The sequence below is a fragment of the Onychostoma macrolepis genome, chromosome 10 (genome assembly GCF_012432095.1).
Source record: "Onychostoma macrolepis isolate SWU-2019 chromosome 10, ASM1243209v1, whole genome shotgun sequence".
NCBI lineage: Eukaryota > Metazoa > Chordata > Actinopteri > Cypriniformes > Cyprinidae > Onychostoma > Onychostoma macrolepis.
This window is the reverse complement of record NC_081164.1, coordinates 23955318-23974852: the sequence shown is the minus strand read 5'-3', so window position 1 is coordinate 23974852 and position 19535 is coordinate 23955318. Positions and strand designations below refer to the sequence as shown.

The following is a 19535-nucleotide window of genomic DNA, read 5'->3' as shown; positions in this document are numbered from 1 at the left end:
GATGGGAACTACTTGAGGATGAGTAGATGATGACAGAATTTTCATTTTTGGGTGAACTATCCCTTTAAGGACTGTTCTGTACATTAAACCACATCAAAATTGTTTTATCCACCAGACAAACTCACTTTCTTGCCAGAAACCCACACGCGCACCTTCTCTCATCTTCCTGCCTCTCATACGTCTGTCCGATTCTGTGTGATTAATTTTGATCTCATCCTTCATCATGACATGTATTTAACTCTCTCATTCCATCCCTCCATCACCCCCTTTCCACCCAGAAACGGAAATCCAGCTCCACCGTTCAGTACATGGTGAGAATGATATTTAATCCTAATCTCTTTATCCCTCCGTCACTCTTGTTTATCCATTCATTCATTTGCTCATCCTGTTGGGCTTTTATGTCATTTAATGCACAATGTCGAATAAATCTACTCTTCCTCTGTAATGATCTATATTGATTCTTCTCTTGCTCAAATATCAAGCGGTTGGTTTAAAGGGTCAGATGGCTTTAAATGACTCCTCAGACGCAGGTGAGGGTCGTAGTGTTTTTGGGTTGATGTTATTGTAGGGTTGCATAGCGAGTCAGTGTTGACCGTCGATGTGTTTGTTTTAGACTGTGGCGCAGAATGTCATGTGTGTTTGGCTTTTTGTTGTTGCTTCCTTGTGTCTGTGTCTCTGTTTGCTGTTGTCTGTGATTGTACTTCCTGTGGATCCATAAGGACTCTCCTCTAGTTCTGCTTTCCTACTGCGACTTTCTCTAAGAAAACAATGGACCAAGCACAGGTTTTTGAACAGTTTGCTTAATTGTGTTTGCTTATTTATTTTTTTATTTTGATTCCTTTTGTTCAGCCTGCTCATAGCATCTTAAGCTGGAAAAGCAGTTTTTTTTGCTGGTCTAGGTTGAACTAGCTCAACACAACCTACCAAGTCAACTTTATATTAACCATCTGGACCGGACCAGCAAATGACCAGCCTGGACCACATAGAAACCATGTAAAACCAAAATCAGAAACTGGTTTTAACTGGATTTTCCAGCAGTGCTATGTGATACATTAAAATTATTTCTAAAAATGTTACACATTAAAAGTTAAAAGAAATGAAGACAGCCAACAATATATTATTGCATTGTAAAAATGTTTTCATGGCAATTATGCACATTTTCCCGACATTATTTTTCAGTTATGTTAATGCAAAAAATAAACAACAACAACTAATCAATACTATAATGCAATAGAATATAAATTATGAAGTATTTTTACACCATGGTAATTAATTATTATTATTTTTTACAACATACATATAATTTGTAATTTGTTTTTTAATGAGAATCAAATAATCACCATTTAAAAATAACAAAACATGTATTAAAATAAATGCATCTGTTACTTAATTAATAATATTATCAAATTATTTATTAAACATTTAATATCTATCATTCCATCTATCTGTTGGTCTGTCTTTCCATATATTTGTTCGGTCTATTTGTTGTTCAATTATTAAAATGAATAATTAATGAATCAGTTACTTAACAATATTAATTATTACATAAATTCTAAAAAAAAAAAAATAATGTTTTTATCTGTCTATCTATTGTTTTATCTGTTGTAAAATGAATAATTAATGAATCAGTTACTTAATAATAATATTCATTATTAAATTATCAAATAAATTATTTAAAAACTGAAAACATCCAGATACATAAGATAATCAGAAATATTTTGGGATATGTGCTAAATTGTCATAAAATGCAAATAATTTGAATGGTGCCAAAAAAGCGTAATTTTCTCAAAATGTCTTGTTTTTCTTTTTAATTGTGACGTCGACATGGAAATCACAGGTTCATGAGATTCACCCAAATGTATTTGAACATATGACGTGTCACTCAGTGAATCTTCAAGACCATCAGTGTTGTGTTTTTAAACCAGTGTTGAGCTCAAACATAAAACACAATCCTCACATTATCACCCCGCTCTCTCTCTCTCTCTCTCTGTATTTCTCTCTTTTCTCGCCTGTAAACAGCCACTGACACCCTTTAACACTGTTTTGTGTTCTGCACAGCCACAGTCAAACAGTGCCAAAAACAGCATAGTCACCAGTCCCAAAGGAAACGTCCCTTCTCCTGCTCTGGTATTTACCTCCTTGTTCCTCTCTGTTCTCTCTCGCTCCATCTTCTCGTCCGACTCGTCTGTCGCTTTGGCTTCCTTCTCCTGTCTCACACATGTCTGTCTGTGTCAGCGTCTGGCGCGTCTCAGGCCACCTGTCGTAGACGCTGTGTGTCTGTCACAGACTTGAATCCAAGCGCATCTTCATCTTTGTCATCGCAACACTGTTAATGTTATGATCGATGAGTTTTATAATCCAGATTTGGAGAATTTAGATGCTTTGAGCGTCAGTTATAGCTTCATGTTTTCACAAAGATGTGTGCTGAGTGTGTGCATGAACGTTGTGTTTTTTGTTGTTTAGTTTAATGGCAGAACAACCAAACTAAGATGTTGGCTCTGTGTTTCAATCATTTTTGACTCTCATTATGACCGTTATAATGTTTCATTAAATATATGTGTTTGTGTGTACGTCTCTGTGCATTTTTGCTTCTTTTTACATAACCTAATGCTGTAAAGTCTGATGTATAGACATTTAGTTTCATTATTTCTGTTATTTTAATAAATCCAGTGTGATGTAATCAGTACAATATCATCGAATAAAATACAGATATCTTATTGTTCGTTTTTTTTTTTTTTACTATTCAGAGCCTCACAATTGCATTGTTTTTTTTGACAGATACAGTGACCCAAAAAGCATTTGGCAACATGAGTCACATTTAAAAATGTCTGCAAAATATAAAAAGAAAATGGCATCTGAAAACATCATAATTTCAAACTTAACAGTTTTTTTTTTTTTTTTGTAAAACATTTTGCTTAAAGTGTGCTTGTGCTGATTTTTAAAAAAAATTATTGTTATTTTTATTTTATTTAATTTCAGTTTATTTTTTACTTTACTTTACTTTAATGCAGGGATTCTCAAACTATTTGCCAGCTGATCTCAAATATTTGCTTAATATCTGCCCTGACATTTAAAGATAATATTTCAGTAACTCAATAAATAACACAATAAACTTTCAATAAAAAAACCTCAAAAAGTCAATAAATAGTCACATGATATGCAGGTAAACAAATTATTATGTTATATTATATTGAATTATTATATTATATTACAGCTTTTTTTAGCATGTAATTTATTTTGATTATTTTTATTTTTAGAATTGTTTTAATTTTACATTTTTGATTAGCTTTTCATCCGCTCACAAAGTTGAACCCCAATTTGTGAAACCCAGATCTAATGCAATCATATTCAGACATATTTTTAAGTGTGACTTTAAGTGTCATCAGTTACATTTTTGGACCAGTATAGATGTTTCAGCTGCAGGTTTTCAACATTTTATATTGTTTAATGAGCAAACCGTCTCCTGAAAAGCTTAAAAAGTATCATTGTTGTGATAACACATCGTTAGTAAGAACTATTTTGATCTTCTGATAGAGACATTTCACAGTCCTACAAGCTTATTTTACCCTGAAACAATTGCTTTGTGATTTCTGTGCATTTTGTTTTTAAACGAAAGTGCTTAGCATTCAAAAGTTTTTAGAAAGTTGAACATTTGCAGTGTTTTTTCTGGGATCTCTGGACTGGCTTCAGATGTTGAGCTTTGACCTTCGGCTGTCCTCTGCCTTTAACCTGAGCGACTAATAACCTCCATCCACGTCCTCTTCCTCTCTCTCTCTCTCTCTCTCTCACTCTAACTGAGACTGCTCTCTCTTCATCTCTCGTCTTTTTTTTGCTAACACTTGTTTTATTCTTGCCATCTCTCACCTCCATCTCATTTTGCTCCTCTTTTTTTCCTCTCCGTCTCCTCCACTTCCTCTTCTCTCTCTTTCTCTTTAGGAGCCTCAGACCACTGTTATCCATAACCCAGTGGATGGGATCAAGGTACATCTCCCTCCCCATCCTCTTCTCTTTCATCCTCCACCTTCCTCTCCTCCTCTCTCTGCTTCTGTCGTCTGTTGCCAGTCTCTTTATTCTGTGGTGCGAGCGAGGGTGTTGTTTTGGGCTTGTGAGTGAGCGTGCAGTCGCATTAGGATGGGAAAGTGTTCGGGTAAGAGTGTGGTGTTCAGTGTTCATTGTTTCAGGTAAAACAATGAAACAGTGTTCTTTGACTCTTGTTAGTCAATACACACATGGTTTCAAGCAGAAATTAGTTCAACTTCAACATGGGGGAAAAAAACGGTAAAAATTACATTACTTTTCAAAGGTTTGAGGTTGGTAAGATTTTTTTGAAAAATACGCAGTAAAAAGAGTAAAATTATGAAATATTATTACAATTTAAAACAACTGTTTCTATTTGAAAATTTTGCAATTTATTCTTGTGATGCAAAGCTGAATTTTCAGCATCATTACTTTAGTCTTCAGTCACATGATCCTTCAGAAATCATTCTAATATGCTGATTTGCTTAATATTATCAATGCTGAAAACAGTTGCAATGCTTAACATTTTTGGGCAAAATGTTTTTTTCTTTGATTAACAGAAAGCATTTATTTGAAATATAAATATTTTGTAACGTAATAATATTGATCATTTAATGCATCCTTTCTAAAAAAAAAAAAAAGGCTTCCTGACCCCAAACCTTTGAACAGTAATGTAAACTGGTGAGTTGTGAAATACTCTTAAATTGGTGAAAATTGATTGAATGTTGTTCTAATGTGGTTTGGAATGACCTTTTTTTTTTTTTTTTTTTTTTCTACATTGCAAAGCATTTTATCTACTGTTTGTTTTAAAGAAATTGTTGAATTACATCATAACGTGATAAAACAAAAACATATTTTTGGGATAATTTTCATTCAGTTGTGTTTGAAACTAACCATAGCTTGTCTGAGAAAAATAAAATGGTAAAAAATGTGTACCCTAAATGCAATGTAATTAGCTTTGCATAAAATCATCTAATCATGAAGTCTGCCAAAAAGGAAAGTTGTTTTAATTCCATCAAATAGTTAGATTTTTTTTAAAATTATTATTACATGTTGACTTCAAGGGTGTGATAAAGAGTCATTATTAATTTAAAAAAATATTATTTTGCTATTGTCATTGCTAAATAAAATTATATTTAACAAAAGATTATTATAATTAACTAAAACTTAAAACGAAACTAAAATAATAATTAAAAAAACACTAAAACCATTTTTTGTTACTTGAAACAGGGTTCCCACGGGTCCTTGAAATCCTTGAAAGTTTGTGAATCTGATTAAAAATTTTCAAGGCCCTGGAAAGTTTTTGAAAATAAACAAACATAGATACAGGTCCTTGAAAATTCCATATTATTCCCTCCGGTCCGCTAATTTGTTATTTCGCCAACACTTTGTGCATACTAGCTTGCTTGATTTACGTTGCACATTTATGCGTTACGTTAAGTGTTTCCCATGTGAGGTACTTTGTGTCGTTCGTTGCCATGACGTTCACACGAAACTACTAGGATGGTACCTCAACGTTTCACAGACACCATGAAACAATGCAAAAATAGGCTGAAACCACTGAAGCGTGATGACTGGAAAATGCAAGTTTCAAGATATTTGGCTCACCAAAGAAGATTACAAAGAATGGCTTGCCAGAGATCCAAAGGATGTAATGTTGAATTGCTTTGCTTGTTAAGATAATGTAAAGCCATGAGGCAAGAAAAACTTAAAAGCATATTCATATATCTTAAAACTTCTGGTTACATGAGCCTAAGCTCTTTTCAATAAAATCCATGCAAAAGTTAATATCAGATCATTTTAGAATACAGTATAGTATGTACAAAATATTATTCAATTTTATGCAAAACAGAAATATGACAAATATTAGATTTCTGTCATATGGCCAAAAATAAAAGCAAAAAAAAAAAAATTAGCTTTTTTGCATAGTTTGACACATGAAAACCTTTGCTCTCACTTGAAATGCCTCCCCACATTAAGTCCTTGAATTTGAGGGTATTGGACCTGGAAAGTCCTTGAAAGGTCCTTGAATTTGAAGTTAACCAAGGTGTGGGAACCCTGTTGAAATAAAATAAACATTACATGAAATATAAAAAACTATATTTCAGCTAGTTATCAAGGTAGCGTTTCTCGTTTTAATTTACTATACCTAAATAACTAAAACTAAAACTGAAATAAAAATCGAACTATTTAGACACATACATTTTAAAAAGCCTACTAAAAATGACAGAAACAAAAATTTAGCTGAAATTAAAATAAAAACAGAAAATATAAAAATAAAAACTGATTCAAAATATTAAGAAAAACTTTAGTAGTATCTAATGATACTAAAATAAGATGGCTGTTAACCCGTAGCCCAGACTCATCCAATCACACGTTCTCATTTTTACCAAAAAAAAAAGTGTCCTATACTCTCTCCATAAAGCTCCTCTCGCTCGATCTCTGGTCGCCGTCCCATATGCATGGCCACAGCTGGCTGAAGTCTGACAGTCCGTTTGCCTGCGGCTCAGACCCTCAAGGTGCCTGCGGTGGGCTGAAAACTCGCCCACGGAACCCATCGAGAGAAATACGAGCTGACGGGGGCTCGGTCATTTGCATTTGTAATACATCAGAAGCTAAATGCGAGCTATTAAATGCGTGTGTGTGTGTGTGTGTGTGTGTGTGTGTGTGTGTGTGTGTGTGTGTGTGTGTGTGTGTGTGTGTGTGTGTGTGTGTGTGTGTGTGTGTGTGTGTGTGTGTGTGTGTGTGTGTGTGTGTGTGTGTGTGTGTGTGTGTGTGTGTGTGTGTGTGTGTGTGTGTGTGGGTGGGTGGGTGGGTGGTTACATGCATATGCAGAGGGGAGGGTGCAGGCGGCTGCAGCTGCGTTCTCAATGCTGCCATCTGGGAAAGAGACGTGGAGATGCACAACGCAAGAGCTGGGTTTCATTGAATGCCTGTGTTACAGCCTCACCAGGTGGCTGGGCCTGAGATTAAACCTTCTCCACTGTCTACACTGCTGTTGGCAGTGTAATGTGTATGACTGCATTTGTGGTGATGATTATTCCATTCGTCTCAGTGGTAGTACTGGTTGTGCTTTATTGGAGTTAGTTGCTGTTTGTTGAGTAAATGTTTTGTTGGTGTGTGTGTGGGTGAAGGTTTGAGGTCGGACACTGATTGATTCGGTTTGTCCTGCAGGAATCTTCAGACAGCAGCAACACCACCATTGAGGATGAAGACGTCAAAGGTGAGAGGCATTTGTTTTTGTTGCATTTCATTAAATATGATTTTACCAAGAACTTTCAGTTTCTGAAAACATCACCCAGCTCTATAAAGACGCTTTTCACAGTCCAGTCAGTTCCCGATGGATACAATTAAGTCAAATACTTTTTTTTCTTTTCTTCTTCAACCTCCTGTTTCACTCAGAAATACAGTATTGAGGTCAGTAAGATCTTTTTAAAAAGAAATGAATGCTTTTATTCAGCAAGGATGCATTAAATTGATCAAAATGACTGAAAAATAATTTATAATATTGCAAAGGATTAGTTATTTTGAACTTTCTATTCATCACCGAATCCTTAAAGAAAATTGATCAGTTTCCACAAAAATATTAAGCTGTTTTCAGCATTGATAATAATAAGAAATGTTTTTGAGCAGTAGATTAGCATATTAGATTGATTTCTGAAGGATCATTTGACACTGAAGACTGGAGTAATGATGCTGAAAATTCAGCTTTACATGAGAGGAATAAAGTATATATTCAAATATATTCAAATAGGAAACTGCTACTTTAAATTGTAATAATATTTCACAATATAAGAGCATAAGAGACTTCTTTCAAACCAACCCCAAACTTTTGAACAGTAGTGTATATTGCATAATGGAAGTTACTATTATTCACTATGAAAATAATTTATTCACTATAAAAAATAAAAAAAACTCACTAATTTAAAATAAAATATTTTATTTTTAAATGATTTATTATTAAATAAATATTTATTATTTTCAATTGTTATTTATATAATTAAAATTCAATTTATTTTTACATATAACCTTAAAGTACGCTATTTCCTGCGGTCACAGGTTTGCACACATTGCCTCGTCTTTGAACTTTGATAAATAATTTTTTGAAGCCTGAACTATCCAAAAATGAAAAATCTGAAGCTTTTAATTGTACCTAAATGTATTTTGCGTCTGCTATTGTTGTGGCCTTTTCACTTCCTCTGAGTTTGTAAATTTCGTAAGAAGTGTTGGCTTAATTCTGCACTCTGCCATCCTGCTCTTCTGGGACATGTGTTTCAGGACACCTTCGGGGTATTTTTATCTGTAGGAACACTGGACGTGTGAGAGATGTGGGCTACGGCTTTGCATATGTGTGTTTTATTCACACGGGTAAATGTAGGTTCGTTGTGTGGAAATGTCGTGTTCAGAAGTGGGCGGGATGATTTGTCACCTTCCATGTAAATGGCTCAGCCTCAATAGTAGGTTAAATGGTGTGCCGTGTTCCGTCTTTGCACATCCTCCTGTCTCAGTCTCATCTTTCCAATCTCTTCCCACCTTTTCCTTCCTGCTCAATAGGGAAAAGCCTAGATAGCAGTTCAGTTAAAGCCCCCTCTGAAGTCAGCCAATCACCTCCGGGCTCCGCCCCTGCCATCTTCTGTAAGTCTGGTCTGCACTTGTTTGGTTTGCACAGCATCTAACTTCAGCAAATCCCTGAAAAATAACCAGCTTCTTTTGAGTTTTGCTCTTCTTGAGGCGAATTATATGAAAAGCTAACAAGCTAATCTAAAAACAAAAAAACCCCTCTTTCTCATGCTGATCAAGTCCCTGCTGTTATTGCGTGCGCTGCCCCCCTGAGACAGCTAGTGGAATGGCATGCACACACAAACCCCTTAGAGACGCATGAGTTTGGATGAGTCTCTGTCATCTTGCTCCCACCTTCCATTGGTCATCATTACCCTCATGTATAAACAGCCACCAAGCTGACCGACATCCTGGGCTGCGCCCGTAGGGGCTCGGGACCCTCGGCCGTGCCTGATAGTGAAGCAGCTGCCCACTCCACACAATCCCCTCCACAGACCCCCATCATGCAGAGTGAGTATAGAGCCCCCTGCAGAGCTAAGCACAGACGCTCATGCACAGGGTCCATGAATGTTTCTGGCTATAGCGCATTATGTAGTTTTATTGTTTTTGTCATTCAAGTAATTCATTTTTTAACTATGAATTAATAAGTATCAGTTAACTTAGTTATTTAATAATTAATAATAATTGTAATAATAGTTATCCATTTTAATTCATTCAAATATTTTTCATAATTAATAATCTTTTAAAATAATTAATGTAATCTTTAATTCAATTAAGTATTAAACAAAGTAATTTAATAAAGTAATTTGCTAAAAAAAATTCATTAGTTTGTAATTGTTAATTTTAATATAATAATAATCTGTTTTAATTAATTTGAAGATTGAATAATATATATTTTATATGTAACTTAATTTAATAAGTAATAATGTATAATAATTAATCAAGAGTGTGATAATAGAATGAATAAGTAATAATAATTAATAATGTCTTGAAATATGGTTTGTCAAACTAATTACCTTGTAATAATTAGTTATTCATTTTAATGATTTAATTAATAATCTAGTATTTAAATGTATTAATTTATTAAATAATTTAGCGTGATAATTAATCATTATTTTAATTATTAATGTAATAAGTAATATTAAATAGTAAATATAATATATATTAAATAATAATAAAATAATATTCCATTGAGTACAAAATAAAGTAAAGTAATTTATTAATAAAGACATTTTTAAGCTGTCGGTTTCCAGTAACAGGGTTATTAAGTTAGTTGTTAAGATAAAGTGAATTATTAAGATTTATTAAGATAACGAGAATCGTATTCAGGTAGTCATAATGTATGATATTAATATGTCAAACCCCATGAGTCGACCCCCTCCATGTCTATTAAAACTTTTTCTAGGCCACTGTTAAAATTATAATGTGAATGTACATGATGTATAGTATTACTCATTTTCTTAGGTGCACTTTTAATGTTGGACCCTTGTCTGTTGGCCCAAGTGTCGACCGTTGACCCTTGTTATTGATGCATATCCTGTTCAATCAGAAAGGACTGCGCCATGCATCTTGTTATTTGTCTGATGTTTGTCTGCCTTTTCATCTCTTCACATGTTGTCTCTGTCTCTCATGGTGGGTCAATGCATTCCTCCCTTTCCCAACCCGCTCAGCCCGGTTCACAGATCTGGTGAGCAGTGTGGGCCGTGCACCTGTCCCGCAACCTCAGACGGAGTCGCCTTCCTCTCGAACCTCAGTCCCCCTCCCCAAACCTCTTCCCCCCCGACCCCGACCCCCTCTGTGTCTGCACAGAGTGAGTATATAGTGTGTGTGCTTATAGCGTAAGGTCCACATTGCACTTTAAAGGCCCTGATATACTTGAAACGAAACTGAAAAATGAACTGGTGTAGCATCATTTCAAACAAAGTTTGTATGGAGTTGTCTGGAAGTTCAAAACATCTTGAACTACCACTTTCAACCACCACTGGTCCATGGCTATGATGTAATATGTTAGTGTGTCTTTGTGGCTCTGCCTTCTTTGATGTGGAAATCTTCGAGGTCGAGGTCATATGCAATTAAAAACTTGAACACTGTTGAGCTGCTTCATAGTAGAAATTGTAATTCTGCGGTGCTAATTTAAAGTGACACTGTTGTTTTCATGTTTAATGCTGTAAAGCTGCTTTACAGATACTGTTGTATGAAGCACTGGTCGACGGATAAGGATTTTTAAATTGCTGATCCATATGCCGATATCTTAGAGAGCAGGGTGGCCGATATGAAACCGAAATAAATGATATCACTATTTAATTTAAAGATTGTAAAAGCACATGCATAATTGCGGAAATCAAATTTATATTTATTTTACATTATTTGGAACTGACAGACGCTGACATTCTTAGTGCTGTCAAAATAAACGTCCTATGCACTGTAAAAATAAAATTTAAATATATTAAAAGCACACGCATAACTGCTGAAATTAAATTAGTTTATTTTACATCATTTGAAAATGATTAAATATGAAAATTGATTGAAAAAAAAAATACATCTGTAAAATAAATTTCTGTTTAGATGACTACTGCTATTAATACTAACAATAGAAAAAGAAACGCTACAATTCTTTGTATAAAGAATGGCTGATCTAGCCTGAAAGCTTTTAAGGTTTTTTTTAACGCTATTTAACAAAATAAACAACATTTATGATATAGTTGTTGTCAGATTTCATTGGTGATTTCAAATATAAAAATTAATCGTATGCTTGGTGAACAGTTTTGGAGAATTTGATTTGGAGATAGGAGCTGCTCTTGCATGGCTGAGAGGCGTTTCAAAGATGGCCGCTGCGTGACATGACTTGCCTTAAAGGGACTTTGGCTCAGATGCTGACATTCTCAGTGCTGTCAAAATAAAAGTCCCGTCAATGTTAAAATAAAAGTACACCTTGGACACATCTCCAAACAGAAAACTTTTTGGCCCAATGCCGATAATTAAAAATTCCAAATACCGGCCGATATATCGGCTGCCCACTCGTATAAAGGGCTAAATAAATAAACATGATGTGACTAGACTGACGAATTGCAGATCTGGTACAAACATATCCACATCGCTATGATCAAATGCTTGTCATTTTTGTTGTTTATTTTATTATTGAGAGGAGAGTGCGCAGCATATTCATATTCATTTAAACGCCGTTCCCAGCGGTGTGTGTGGCTTCGGACAGTATACTGCCGCTCGGTTATATCAAACATCTTTTTATCGCTAAGCGAGGGATGAAAAATAACTTCTTCATGAGTATATCAGGCCCTTAACAGTCTGCAGCTGAATTCCCATCAACCCTGTAACCAACATATGACATTCGGAAGTAGCAGGAGGCAGTTTTCCCTGATGATAACGCAGCATTTAAGCATCTGAAGTGACATTTACGGAGTCTGGTTTGTTACTGAACTGTGATGCACTTCCATACATATCCGCTTGAAGGAAGTGGGGCGTTTATCAAAGCTGAAGCCACAGTCAGAGACTTTAGATCAGGCCTGCGGTGTCAGATTGACAAGGAGAAACTGAAGGACGTGTTGGGGCCACTAAGCTCCTCTAAAGTGGAGCAGGAAGCCGTGAAGGGAGGGAGTGAGAGAGGGTGAGGAAACGAGAAGTAAGCCGTATCTAAGGATCCAGGAATAGCTTAACTAGCTCCATGCGGTTAACAAGGAAAAGACAGAAGAAGACGAGGAGGAGGAAAGTGGTGGAGATGTTGATTAGATAAAGACGGAGTGTTTTTGTGAGTCTGTGCATGTGTGAACGTACAAACTTCATCAGGAGAGAGAGTTTAGTCAGAGTATTGAGGAGGAATGGATGAAGGTCTAGACTGAAGATCATGACTGAGAAACTAGGTAAGTCCACAGCAGAGATGGTGTGTGTTAAATCTCTCTCAACCTCTCAGGTCTGGAGTCAGGAGGGTGTGACCTTGCTCTTGGTTAAGGTTGACATCTATCATGTTTATAATTCATGTCATGTACAGCAAAGAGGAACAGTTAGCCTAGCTTTGGCTCTGTCAGTCTATAGTTTTAAAGAATCCATGAATGCACAATTTTCTTTCCTGTGCTGATGTATTTCCTGTTGAGACAGGAAGCTGGGGCGGAACATTCACTACTGCTAAAAACTGCTGTTTGTTATTAGTAAGATTTTAAAGGAAATTAATCCTTTTATTCAGCAAGGGTCTTTTAATTCACGTCTTTTAATGTAAAGATCATAATTTTGAATGAAAATAAAAATATGAAACTAAGGTGGGACTACTTAGCATGAACTGTACATGTGTATTCACCTGTGTCCATGTTTTCTCCTCCAGCACGCAAACAGGAAATCATCAAGATCACGGAGCAGCTGATAGAAGCCATCAATAATGGGGACTTTGACGCCTATGCGTATGTTACAGACACAATGTTATGTTATGCTTTCTTTCAGACACACACCACTTTGGCCCAACACATACTATACAAGAGCACTATAGTGGCCATTAGTGTAAACTGTCTTCTTCTACAGTCAGTTCTGCTCACATAATGGAGCAACAGTTTAATTAAGAGTTAGATGAATGTAACTGTCCATGTTTATAGCAGCTACCTGAAAAATAATACACAATGGCATCGTTGTAACAGGAAAATCTGTGACCCTGGATTGACATCCTTTGAACCCGAGGCTTTGGGGAACCTGGTTGAGGGAATGGACTTCCATAGATTCTACTTTGAGAACTGTAAGTGTATTCAAGCAAAAAAGACTAAATCATTTATGTGTCTTATAAATCACAGGAAATGCCAGCAGCACCATGCACATGATCTTTCTCCGTGTGTGTGTGTGTGTATCTCCGCAGTGCTTTCTAAGAACAGCAAGCCCATCCACACCACCATCCTGAACCCTCACGTGCACCTGATCGGAGAAGACGCCGCCTGCATCGCCTACATCCGCCTCACTCAGTTTGTGGATGGGCAGGGCCGGCCACGCAGCAGCCAGTCAGAAGAGACTCGCGTGTGGCACCGCCGGGACTCCAAATGGCAGAACGTTCATTTCCACTGCTCCGGTGCTCCGGCTGCCCCTCTCCAGTGAAGGTGACGCTTTGGATTTGTACATTTTTGCTTTTGTTTTCAGACTGGAGCTTTTGGTGTGGATTCAAATCTGTTTTACAGTAGAGTTTGATTGTTTTGGTTGTTGTCAAAATGGATTCTGGACAGATTTAGACCCCAGAATATAGAGAAACTTAAGGGTGGGCCCTTTTGACTTGCAGTACTGATGCACATTTTCTTCAGAAAGTGTAAATCTATATCAAGATTGCACATAGTTAAATACATAAATTAAAAACAAATATAAAATATACATTGTAATCATTAAGATTTCATCGAGAGAATTATTATTATTTATTTTTTTTTAAATTATTCAGCAAAGACGCATTAGACATTTACTAAATAATGTTATAATTCACCTTTGCTTTCAGGAATAAATTATATTTTAAAATACAATCAAATAGAAAACATTTCTTTAAATTTGTAATAATATTTCATAAGATTACTGTTTTTGCTGTATATTTATGAAACAGATGCGACCTTGGTAAACATAAGCAGGGTTATTATAGTTAACTGAAACGGAAACCAGAAACATTACCTGATTATAAAATACACATTAACTGAAATAAAATACAATATAAAAAACATAAACTTATTTTTTTCTCATTTTCATTTAGTTTAACTTGAAAATAACTAAAACTGAAATAAAAATATATAAAAATATAAAAAAAGCAAAAATGACAAAATAACTCAATTACAAAAATTTTAACAAAAATAAAAATGAATTCAAAATATTAATAAAAACTATAATAATATTTCAGTTATACTAAAATAACTCATAAGAGCATAAGAAAGTCTTGCAAAAACATAAAAAAATATTACTGTCCTCAAACTTTTGAACAGTATTATAATTTTATACAAAAATCCTTGTATAAGGTAATTTATATGAATTAAAATAAATTATTTAAATAAATTCGTATTAATTATATATGAATAATTTATATAATTAAACATTCATAAAAACTAAAAATAATGTTTAAATAGTTCTTTTAGTTTAATTGTTTTTTTTTTTTTTAAATATATGTATATTTTATTTTATATATATTTAGAACATTAAGTGAGAGCTGATTTAAAAACAGTGTTTCTGTGGTTTTGTATTTCAGAGCGGCCCTGCAACCGATACATTAGATGCGAGTGCCCTTCACGGAGGTGAAGGACAGGGAGGACTGATAGGACGGCAGCAGAGGTCCAGCGTCGGAGCGCTCCGAACCTTCCAGCCTTCCAACGCTGGACACAGCCGTCCTCCCCTGCATGCAAACCGACAGTTCTCTCTCTACCTGCTGGGCTGCTCTCACCACAGCGTCCAGAACCACCCTCACCTCCGACTCCACCCAGCACGCTCCCGACCGACCGACCGAATCTCTTTATGCCAAGACTCACCACCGACGCAAGAGCAGCACCGCATATATTAATCATCGAGAGCGATCATAGACTCCAGGTTCCCGTCTAGATTTCTAATAACCCGCACGATTGCCTTCTAATCCATGGTCCTTTGCGCTCGTCTTCACTGGCCTTATGCCCCCTGTGCCCAGGTACTCCCAAATATAGTAGATCATGTTTTAATAAAAATATCATTATTATTATTATTATTGTATTTATTGTTATTGTTACTACTATTGATTATAAATGATTATTACTTCCGTCAGGATTCTAAGTATTGCTGTTGTTCTTGAGATTGTATAATTGATGGTCAAATTACTGATGTTTTGTTTTAAAACACTTACTTTTTCTCTTTTTTTAAGCATGGATTTGAAGATTTTCTTTCTTCTTTTTTTTGGTGTTCAAGTAATCTGAAGTCTATTTCGGCGGCGCTGTATATGTTCAAGTTCACAGCTCGCTGTTAAAAATAAAAAAGCAGCAGCGCACACATGATTTTATGATTCAAAACTCATAATCAATGTTCTCACGAATATGGTGGCGAGCAGATTTTTTGTCACCGTGATCAGTGTTTGTATTATCAGGTCACCAATCAGATCTCTTGGAGGCAGCTGACATCATCACATCATTGAGATTCGCCTCGTATATATCTGCAGGTTGCCAAGTTGAATTTCCTTCAAACAGAGCTGTTTGTCTCTAAATAGAAGTATAATCTCATGTATTGGCCCTTGATGACCAGCAGCTGATGTGTCCTTCTTATTGACAATCAATGCTGATCTGGTTTTATGTGAGTTTTAATGGTTTGTGAGACTAGGAATGTTTGTTTAAGCTTGTCTTCTTTTTCTGAAGGGATCTTGTAGGACGTTTGGAGAGAGTACAGCATGTTGTTTTTAAGGGCCTTTATTGTAAAGCAGCAGCTAATTTACCGCTGTTCGCTGGCTAAGTGTGTTTGAGATTCAAATAGCCATTCTGGATCCCACAGTGATCAGAAACCTGTGAATTTTAACGTGTTTCTACCTTCGTCACAGGAACGTTGTGATCACCTCGACTCAGGCACCTACAGCTATCATTCTTTGTTTTCTTTTTGTTCTGTACACGCAGGAACTTTTTATATGTAATTTATGTGGTGTAATTAAGGCGGTTTTGTTCTTTTGTGTGTGTTTTTTTTTTTTTAAGCGTGTAAGAGTGTGTGTGCGTGCGTGCGTGCGTGCGTGTGCATGTACGTGTGTGTGGTTTTACAATACAATGGCACTGATATCCTGAATGTGAAAGCATCGTCACTATATTAAAGTGTTGAAAGCCATAATGCACAGAGAGAGAATTTCCGGCGGATTTGTAACGACGTTTCTCTAAGTGTTGTCTTTCTGTCTAGCAGAACTGGAAGACAGTCTTACGTGGATTGATTAGGGGGCATCCTGACAACTGGTACTGTTAGTTTTTGACGTCCTGTCAAAATATTTCTCTCCTACTGAATGTGGGCCGCTATCTGAAGTCACATGACCTTTGTTGAGGCTGCTCAGTGTGTTTTATGTTTTTAAAGGAATAGTTCACCCAAAAATAAAGCTGAAAATGTACTCACCCTCAGGCCATCCAAGATGTAGTTGAGTTCGTTTCTTCATCAGATTTGGAGAAATGTAGCATTACATCACTTGCTCAGCAATGGATCCTCTGCAGTGAATGGGTGCCGTCAGAATGAGAGTCCAAACAGCTGATAAAAACATCACAACAATCCATAAGTAATCCATTATTCCAGTCCATCAGTTAACAAATCCATCAAGACTTCTACCCTTGTTTCCAGCAATCCATAATATTGTTTTCTCCAGTGAAAAAGTCATTTTGTCTGAATCAGGAGTGTGATATGCACAAATCAAGTGAAAATCATTCTAAACAGATATGTCGGTGGATTTTGATGTGAGAGGACAACAGAGGGTGGACACACTCACTGGAGGAAGCGTTATTATGCATTATGGACTCGTATTTTATCCAGAAGCAATAGATTAAAGTTAAAAAATGTATGAATTAAAATGTCTTGATGGATTTGTTTCTTACAAATGCATAGCTTTTTGTTTCACAAGACATTAACTGATGGACTGGAGTGGTGTGGATTATTGTGATGTTTTTATCAGCTGTTTGGACTCTCATTCTGACGGCACCCATTCACTGCAGAGGATCCATTGATGAGCAAGATATGCAATGCTAAATTTCTCAGAATCTGGTCGAATGATTAAACAAACTCTACATCTTGGATGACCTGAGGGAGAGACCATTTTCAACAAAATTTCATTTTTAGGTGAACTATTCCTTGAATTTTATTCTGAAATGTGACTTTTATGTTCACTTTAATGAGAGTTTCAAACTCTATGTAAATGGTGACAAATACAACATCCGCCGCAAACAGCAGTCCGCATGTCGACGAACCGGTGTTGTTATATCTTTCTTATGTGTGTGTGTTTAGTATTGCAGACAATAATTGAAAATAATACCGCTCAACAAATAGATATCTTGTAAAAACTACCGCTGCATAATGTTAACTTATCTTATAAGTGGAAACTATTTGCATGAACTTCAACTTCACAATAATACATTTTGGTGACTTTTTTTTGTTTCATTCTGTTTATTTTATACTGAATGCTGGTGATTCTATCTATTTTCTGAGCTTTGTAAGTGCATATAACTATTTTTGTCTAAAAATGATGATAATGACGATGACTGTCATGGTGAAACAACTATTCTGATTGTACGGCATGCTTTTGTAAAGGCATTTGTTGTTGTTTGAGCAGTGTTGGTTGCACCCATAGAAAATGTGAAATAATGTGTTTATTAGCTTGGGTCAGTCGCAGCGTTTGCCACTGTCACACTAGGTCACGTTATGCATGTGTTTTAATTACGGAATGGATTGTGCTTTGGCTGCCAGTCTACAAAAGGGACCTCGAATTATGTCTGTGTTCAGTGTGATTTAATCAACGACCTTCGTTGTGCTTCACTCAAATGCTGTCTAATCCTTTAGGAGGCGCTCTTTACCGCAGTGTACTAGTTAGAAAAAAATGCGTAACGTTACAAGGTCTCCCAAGAATTCACTCACTTTTCTGCTCAAAAACATTAATGAAACCTAAATGTATATAAATTGAATAACCACCAAATGAGTGTTTAATCTCTTCTCCAAACACAATGGCCTGTAGGTTGAAACAGCTGAAGTGATGAGTAATCTAATCTAATCGGGCCAATAATGGGAAGCTGGTGTGTGTCTGAGTGTGGTACACATACAGTATGTGAAAGAGTGAATCAGTGTTGTGTTTCTCTAGTGGTGACGCATTGCTGCTCTTACAACATCAAGCCAATTGCTATTTGTAGTATTCACATTTTCTCCCAATGTCTTTTGTAATCTTTTGCTTAAGTCTAATGGCTTCACATTTCTTTGAAGATCAGCCTTCCTACTTTGCAGAGGTTGTTTTTTTTTTTGTTTTGTTTTTTGTATATAATCTCAAATCCTGCAATGGGATGATGTGAATTTTATTCAGAAATTAGATCATTATGAAATCTTTGTTTCTCCTGATTCTTCTCATTAATATTCATATCTGTTTCTTCCAATGTGCTCTCCCTCTTTTTCTCTCTATGTGTGCTATAGGAAATGTATTAAGATGTTATCAGTATTATCAATAAAAAGACTATGTCAAAACCCATGTGGTGGTTTTTATATCTACTGTATACTGAACTAAATGCTGTTCTGCTGACAGTGTGATCTTGCTAATAAACATACCAGGCTTTATCTGAATGACCAGTTGCTTCTGAAAGCTGATAAGATATGAGAAAACGGCATGTGAATTTATTTCACAACTGTGTGTACTTTTGAGTGCTGAGTCACTAAAAACGTGTAAACGGTGGTGTAAATACACAGTACAGACAGTTGTTTGCACAGGTTGTCCAGTACTCTAGCCAGATGAATCAACAATGGCTGTTTACATGCTCAGAAAAGTTATGGTTATACTTGTTAAAGCATGCAGTCTTGTGCATACAAAACAGGTTTTTGATTGCATATGTAGTTATATTAGTTTATAAACGTACACACACTTATATAAAGGCATATAAAATACTAAATATAAGGACAAAATAGATCTTTCCAAGAGTTTAAAGGTAAAAAAATAAATAAATCTGTCCTCATCCGTGATTCTTCCTGAAATCTTCCAGAAACTGAAATATTAAACTTTAATTTATCTATATTTATGTTTCTTTTAGGAACAAAATTGCAGTATATAGGCTAAGATGCACAAAACCCTTTCCGAATGGTACATATACCATGGTTCTTTATATTTAGCCTACTATGGTAATGAATGATCAAGTTATTTATAAAATATAATTTGGTTTGCTAAGAACCAGCTACCTCTTTAATATATATGGTATTTTCCTAATAAAGATAAATATTTGCGTAATGTATTGATCTTTACACAAAATGTACAGAAAACGGCTGACGTCATGCGGGCTCGTGAC

The 19535-nt window shown here is 35.6% G+C and overlaps 1 protein-coding gene across 50 annotated transcripts in view; it reads left to right on the top strand.

Annotated features, from left to right (window-relative positions):
• The window catches only part of LOC131548567 (calcium/calmodulin-dependent protein kinase type II subunit beta), a 58800-nt gene extending 42172 nt beyond the window's left edge, over positions 1-16628 (top strand). For 6 of the 50 annotated variants that reach the window (XM_058789958.1, XM_058789955.1, XM_058789948.1 and 3 more), the window contains 9 exons: positions 279-311; positions 2059-2127; positions 3937-3981; positions 7192-7240; positions 8572-8652; positions 12908-12983; positions 13215-13309; positions 13427-13661; positions 14777-16628. In XM_058789958.1, the coding sequence (XP_058645941.1) occupies positions 279-311; positions 2059-2127; positions 3937-3981; positions 7192-7240; positions 8572-8652; positions 12908-12983; positions 13215-13309; positions 13427-13659 (681 nt within the window). In that variant the 3' untranslated portion in view covers positions 13660-13661; positions 14777-16628. Of the gene's footprint in view, positions 1-278; positions 312-2058; positions 2128-3936; positions 3982-7191; positions 7241-8571; positions 8653-8967; positions 9088-10247; positions 10388-12907; positions 12984-13214; positions 13310-13426; positions 13662-14776 lie in introns of those variants that run through there. The other 44 variants (XM_058789966.1, XM_058789961.1, XM_058789984.1 and 41 more) reach the window with 17 other exon arrangements.
• Positions 16629-19535: the final 2907 nt, after the last annotated feature.